This window comes from Notothenia coriiceps, unplaced genomic scaffold (assembly GCF_000735185.1).
Source record: "Notothenia coriiceps isolate Sejong01 unplaced genomic scaffold, NC01 NC01_scaffold00006140, whole genome shotgun sequence".
NCBI lineage: Eukaryota > Metazoa > Chordata > Actinopteri > Perciformes > Nototheniidae > Notothenia > Notothenia coriiceps.
This window is the reverse complement of record NW_011338841.1, coordinates 140,870-147,341: the sequence shown is the minus strand read 5'-3', so window position 1 is coordinate 147,341 and position 6,472 is coordinate 140,870. Positions and strand designations below refer to the sequence as shown.

The 6,472-nt window shown below is 40.0% G+C and overlaps 1 protein-coding gene across 1 annotated transcript in view; it reads left to right on the top strand.

Moving 5' to 3' along the window:
• Positions 1-1,180: 1,180 nt before the first annotated feature.
• The window catches only part of LOC104943525 (pumilio homolog 1-like), an 18,717-nt gene continuing 13,425 nt past the window's right edge, over positions 1,181-6,472 (top strand). Inside the window, exons 1-5 of the mRNA XM_010768967.1 lie at positions 1,181-1,310; positions 2,674-2,867; positions 3,185-3,357; positions 3,461-3,745; positions 5,426-5,582. Coding sequence (XP_010767269.1) covers positions 2,697-2,867; positions 3,185-3,357; positions 3,461-3,745; positions 5,426-5,582 — 786 coding nt within the window. The 5' untranslated portion in view covers positions 1,181-1,310; positions 2,674-2,696. The remainder of the gene's footprint in view (positions 1,311-2,673; positions 2,868-3,184; positions 3,358-3,460; positions 3,746-5,425; positions 5,583-6,472) is intronic.

Below are 6,472 nucleotides of genomic sequence, written 5' to 3'. Positions count from 1 at the left end.
GTGCTATATATATATATATATATATTTTTTTTTAAATAATAAAAAAAAACAAAAAAAAAAACACCTTGAATTTCAGGCAGGGCGCGGGGTTCCGTTGGCAGGGCGCAGCGCCCCGCCAAGACAATGGAAGGGGAAACACTGAGGGGTGATGGTCGGGGTAGTGTTGGGTCTAGAGAAGATGACTTACGTACACGCATGGCCTTTATATCTCGTCTGATAAGCATTTGGGCTCTGGCGTGTCAGCAATGTTATTTGATATTTAAACTTTAGATCACCTACTGAATTTAAGGAGCATTGGATGCAGTACGTCAACCCATAATGTGAATATGGCTGATCTGAGTTTAGGGATCCTGGCTGAAGAAACGCAGGATAGATCGCTCAGAGTCAAACTTGAAAAACAGGAAAACCAAGGAAAAATAAATGAATCAGTCACTCCGTGGAAGCCCTGTGAGCCAAAAGGAGTGGGATTGAGTTGTGTTGGCATTGTTGTTCCCAAATGAAAAGCTCTGAAAGATGAGAAGAGACTGAAGAGACATGTTTCTGTAATTGTATTTAAGCTGTTTGGACTGTTGGCATTCAAACTCAGTCTACACCCTAGTTCTGTTAATGTTGGAACAGTGCCATAAATTATTTTTGGCTTGTGAAACATAGTACGTTTGTTTGTATCTCATGGGCGGATATTGTTTGGCTGCTATGGACTCTAATGCATCTGTAATGAGATGTATTAACCTTTTACGAAAATATCCAAGAAATGACTATTCTGTTCACAAACATATCACGTCAACTCCCCATTAAAACACGATTGCTAGAAGTCCCCGATCACGTTACAGGAACATGGATATTTTTAAAACATGAATGTAGCAGACTGTAACCGATAATAGAAACTGCAGAGAGATTGTTACATGGTTTCTCTCAGACACAGGCTTCAATTGTGGTAGTGTTTTGTTTTGCTTCCTCTTTTCTCATCCAGTGATTTTTTGTTTGGGGTGCAGTCAGGGGTCAAGGTACCTCAGACAGATATTCAATGCAGGACTGGCAGCTTAACACCAACATTAAAGCACCACACAACTGTTCTGCTCCGATGTCCAGTTTTACAAATGATCCTTTTATTTTTTTGTGGACATTCTGCTATGTGTGTTAAAAATATCTGTGCATCCATTTTGACCTTGTCTTTACTTCCCGCCTCTTTCCTGCGTCTCTGTAGCAGCTGCTACCTGGTAAGAAGTTCTGGGAGACGGATGACTCTGGGAAGGATGGACCAAAAGGGATCTTTCTGGACCAGTGGAGGGACAGTGCATGGGGGGCCTCAGGTATCCAACAGTCTGGCTTATGTTTGATACAGTGGCTGTGATAACGCAGCAAGAAGCATCAAGAAACCACCAGAACAACCCCCATCTTGTTTTAGAAAACATATATTTGGATTCCTGTCAGATTCACAAGCGGATGTCAAAGTTGAATCACACTAATGTGGCCATCAGACTGTTAAACTCAGGCACTGGCACTTGACTTTTAGTTTTTTATTTGAAATATTACTTTAATTATTATGTTTATATGTCTTATGTTATCTTGTATTGCACATTCTTATTACTTATAATATATTGTATTTTATTTTATTCATTCTATGATGGAGTTACTGTCACGAAAGCCAATTTCCCCCTGGGATTATTAAAGAATTTCATATTCTGATTTTCTTCAGATGATTAAGATTTGATATTTCTTATAAAGTTAATCGTTATTTCTGGATGAGCACTAAAGAGATATCTCTGAAATTCTGAAACAGACTGGCTTCCCAATGTTTAAGAAAACTAGTCTTGTTCATATTTATGTTTTTGGACAGCTTTTGAAGAGCCACATAGAAATACAGCATAACAGACTACTACAAAATATTACATAACATCATTTTTTTTAGGAAGCCTTAATTAAACAACTTAGATGCACCTAATGCAGCTGTGGGCAAGAAAAGCAATTACAAAAATTGACTGAAAATTATAACAGTTAAAAGAAATTCAAGACCCCGGGGGACTATAACCGATCAATGGGATTATAATAACACTGACTATTAAAATCCAATTAAAGACATCCAGTAAAATAAACTTACATCACAAGTTATATATACTCATATGCAGTGCTTGTACACAGAGCTGTTGGGTTACTGATGTCACAATCTAAAGAAAAATCTGATGTGAGGAAATATAGACTTTCTCAGCAAATATAGTGATTTATTGGGTGGGTAACATTTGCTACAGTTAAAGTGGAAAATGGTGCTGTGTGATAACTTTAAAACATATTTGTAATTTAAATGAAACAGAACACCTTTAAATATATTTAGGGATGTAACGTTCATTCATTTAAAAATATTTTTTTGTTATTGACTAATCTGCAGATTATTTGACAGAACAGAAAAGGGTGACAAATGATTATCTTAATTACGCAATCTTGTCTGTCTTATTTCAGTCCAAATAACACAAACATAAAGTTTATTAAGGACTAAAACTGGGAAAATAAGTACATCTCCATATTTGAGATGCCTATCAACCAATTATTGCTGCCTGCTGATGATCTTGTTAATAATGCCTATGTGTTGGAAGCCATCACTTTCGTGGTTTATAAGTCTATGAAGTTGCTTTCCCCCGTGCATCAATTTGATTTAACAGTCCCCAATCCTCATGTTAGATCACTCCGTGTCTCAACCAATCATGGTGTCCCGTCATCCAGGGCAAGGTTTCCATGGCGGTGGTGAAGTCGGGGTGGGCTCCGTGATGTCCCCGCGCTCTGAGAGTGGGGGGCTGGGAGTCAGCATGGTGGAGTACGTCCTCTCCTCCTCACCCGCTGACAAACTGGACTCCTGTCTCCGAAAAGGACCCTATGTAAGTCTTCGAGTGTGTTCTCTAATAAACATTATCATCTCCTATAATCTATTTTCTTTCTCTTCCAGGTCACTATTTATCTAATCTTAACAATTTAGACTTCAGAATTACACCTTGTCAGACCCTTCTGTCATTTTCTTTTTACTGTCTGCCCTCTGTCAGATTTAAAATAAGAACAGATCTTTCCCCACGTCCATGTAGCTCTGTCCTTCCCACTCCTTCCTTTTGTGTGTTTGCCATCTGCCGCTGCCAGATAATTTGCACCTCTATAATTCAGTTTTAATCACTTTTACTTCTTGTCTCTCTCCATCACGCAGGGGCAGAGGGATGTAGAGGTGGAAGAGGAGAAAAGGGAGAAGCCAAAAGCAACATTTGAAGCAGAGAAACTGAAAGAACTGACAGAAGTTGAAGTTGATGTCATCAACGACGTCATCAACCCCAACGGGATGCCCGTGCAGAACGGCCTGGACGTCAACGTCAAAGAGTTTTGGTACGACTCAGCGTCACCCAGGCACACACACAACTTGAAATAGCTCTTGTCCTACAAATAGCCTTTTACATGTAACTTAACTCCCCTTATCCCACCCCTGCAGTCGTCCCCAAGGCAACATGCCGGTCCCTGGTCCTGAGGGAGACCATCTCGGAGGCCCCGGGGGTGTAGGGGCCGATGGCATGAACCAGATGGGAGGTGGAGGAGGCCCCAAGCCCCAGGAGGACTTCTCTGGCGTGGAACAAGGGGGCGTCAGCATGGACCAAATGGAGTCAGTGATGGAGCCGCTTCAGTTTGACTACAACTCCCAGATGCCCATGGACTCCCAACCCACCGTGGGCTTATTTGACTACGCCAGCCAGCAGCAGGTGAGAGTAACACGCAGAGAGTAGAGTATAACATGGTTAATCAACTCAGTGGAGCTTGCAGGGTGACAAGTGTGTTAGTTAAAGAGTATTCAGGTTGATTTTTAAATTAAAGGATTTAAAAGTATAGCCATTCCTACATAGTTGTTTAAAAACTAAACTTTTCTAGAAAACTAAACAAACTCCAAAAAAGTACTTGTGAAACAAATTTAGAAAAGTCAAAATTAAATTAAGTTTAACAAATGTAAAATTCTGAACTTTTATAACCTTGGTATACAAATATTTCTCATTAACTCTGCATGAGACTAAAATGGGGTTCACCTGTTGTTGTGTGTAATGTATGTGTGTTGGTTAAGAGAAAAAGGTGCTTGGTATTTTTATTATTGTTACTATCAGGGAATGTGCAACCAAACCCTGGTCCACCCAGTAGTAGCAGTAGTCAGATAGCTACTCCTGCTGATTTTATTTCTAGGTCTGGGTTGGAATTAATTCACTTAAATGTGCGCAGTCTGTTACCTAAATTAGATTTTGTCCGTATTTGGGCAAGCTCGACTGATGCTGATGTCATTGTCTTATCAGAAACGTGGCTAGATAAATCCATTTTGGCCTCTGACATTTACATAAATGGTTATAGTGTATATCGCACCGACCGTCCTAAAAAAGTTGGTGGCGTTGCCATTTATGTGAAAAATAAGTTTTGTGTAACCAAGATGGTTTCCAAATCTATTAGTAAACAACTAGAATTTTTAGCCGTGAATATCGAAGTAACAAAGGGTCAACAGGTCATGGTGGTGGGCTACTACAGACTCCCCTCAGCTGACAAGGACTCTTTATCTTCATTGGCAAAACTTTTATCTCAACTTGCCTACAAGGAAATAGTGCTGCTTGGTGATTTTAATTGGGACTGGTTAACTTCTGTGTCAGAGGATTTTAAAAACCTGTGTACCTCTTTGAATATTACTCAGATTATAGATAGTCCTACTCGCCGCCAAATATTAAAGTTCCCCAAATAAATCCTCCTTAATTGATCTCATTTTTAACAAATGTTCCACATAGAATACTCTTCTGTTGGAGTATTTGGCTAATGATGTGAATGACCACTGTGTTGCATAGCCCACAATTAGGGACACTAGTCCAAAAGGTTAAACCTCGTATTCATCCTACAAAAAGGACAAAAAAACACTTTGTGCGAGCCAGAGGTTTTGTACAATGACTGTTTGATTTTGATTGCGGTTAAATCGATCTGTGTGCTGCATATAGAACTGCATTGCGTCATATTTTTATCTTGGTTTTATGGAAATTATAGGATAGACATGCACTCTGCTTAAAATAAAAGTTGAGCTGAAGGGGGACGAGAAAATCCGTTGGTTTTTCTGACTGAACTGTCCAGTCTCCTTTCATGAGAGAAACAGATGCCTGCGGCAAAGGCTAGGAAATTCAGGCTCTGAGAGGTTAGAATGGCCTACGCCTTTAGGCAGTCAAGCTACTATTTGTCAGTTTTACCACGAAAATGTAAATAATTCCTTAGGAAATTTTTTTGAAGCCATAAAATACGATTTCCACTTGCTGAATATCCCAAATGAGCTACCTCTGTGCCCTCACCACGTATTCTGGCATTATATCAGGACAGGGCTGACTATGCTAAATTGCTTCTTAATAAGCATTTTGTTGTCTTGTGTGCCTACTCTGTTTGATTCTGTCAGCTGGACTGTGCCTTCTGCTTCTGGTGCTGAACACTCCAATCCTGACTCTGAACAATGTGCGTCTGGAAAACCCTTCAGTTTTACTCCTTTTACTGTGGTGGTTGTTCATGAAGCATTATCCAAGTTAGATCCTAGGAAACGGCTGGCACCGGACAACGTAGAACCCTTCTTTTAAAGACTAGCTGCCAATTTTATTGCTCCATCTCTTACTTCTCTTTTTTACATCTCCCTCAGACAAATACAATTCCAAATTATGGAAGTTCTGCTTATGTCTTGCTTTACTGAAAGGAGGGGAGGCAACTATTTTAGATAACTATAGGCAATCTCTAAATTGTCCAGTTCTGGCTTAAAGTACTCGAACGACTAGTGAGTGAGCAAGTAAGGATTTTTATGTAAAAATGATATCCTGTCAAACATCAGTCAGGCTTCAGAAGAAACAGTAAGCACCACACTGCACAATGAAAGTGGTGAATGACATTCTAGTATTTGAGATAGATAAAAGCAGAGTTGTGCCCGCTCTGTTTATTGACCTTTCCAAAGCGTGTTGACCCACCGTTGAGATCACATCTTAAAGCAGATGGCTACTCCAGTATTGGCATATCCAGCCATGCAGTGGGTGGTTTGTGAACTACCTCTTCTGAAAGGTCCCAATGTTTTCATTTTGATGGGCTGTCTTCTGAGTGGGTAAACATTTCTAATGGTGTACCACAAGGTTCTGTTTTAGGTCACTTTATTCTCCATTATATATCATGCACGTAACCTCTTATTGATGGAAGGAGGTGGTGATAACTTTGTTGCGGGGGTTTGTGGTGCTGTCTGGGAGGTGAGAGTCGAGAAGGGTCGTGCATAGGTTTCTACATGTTTGTTGGATGCTGATTGGAGTTACGCGTGGATGGTTAGTGTGTCAGGACTATATCTCGTCTCCTGATTAGACAGGATTGGGCAGTTGTTAAACATATTACTGGTGCTGTGGCTTTCGTTTATGAACGAATCTGATCGCAGACTTATTCTGAGATAACTTACAATTGTTGGTGCTTACCTTTATAA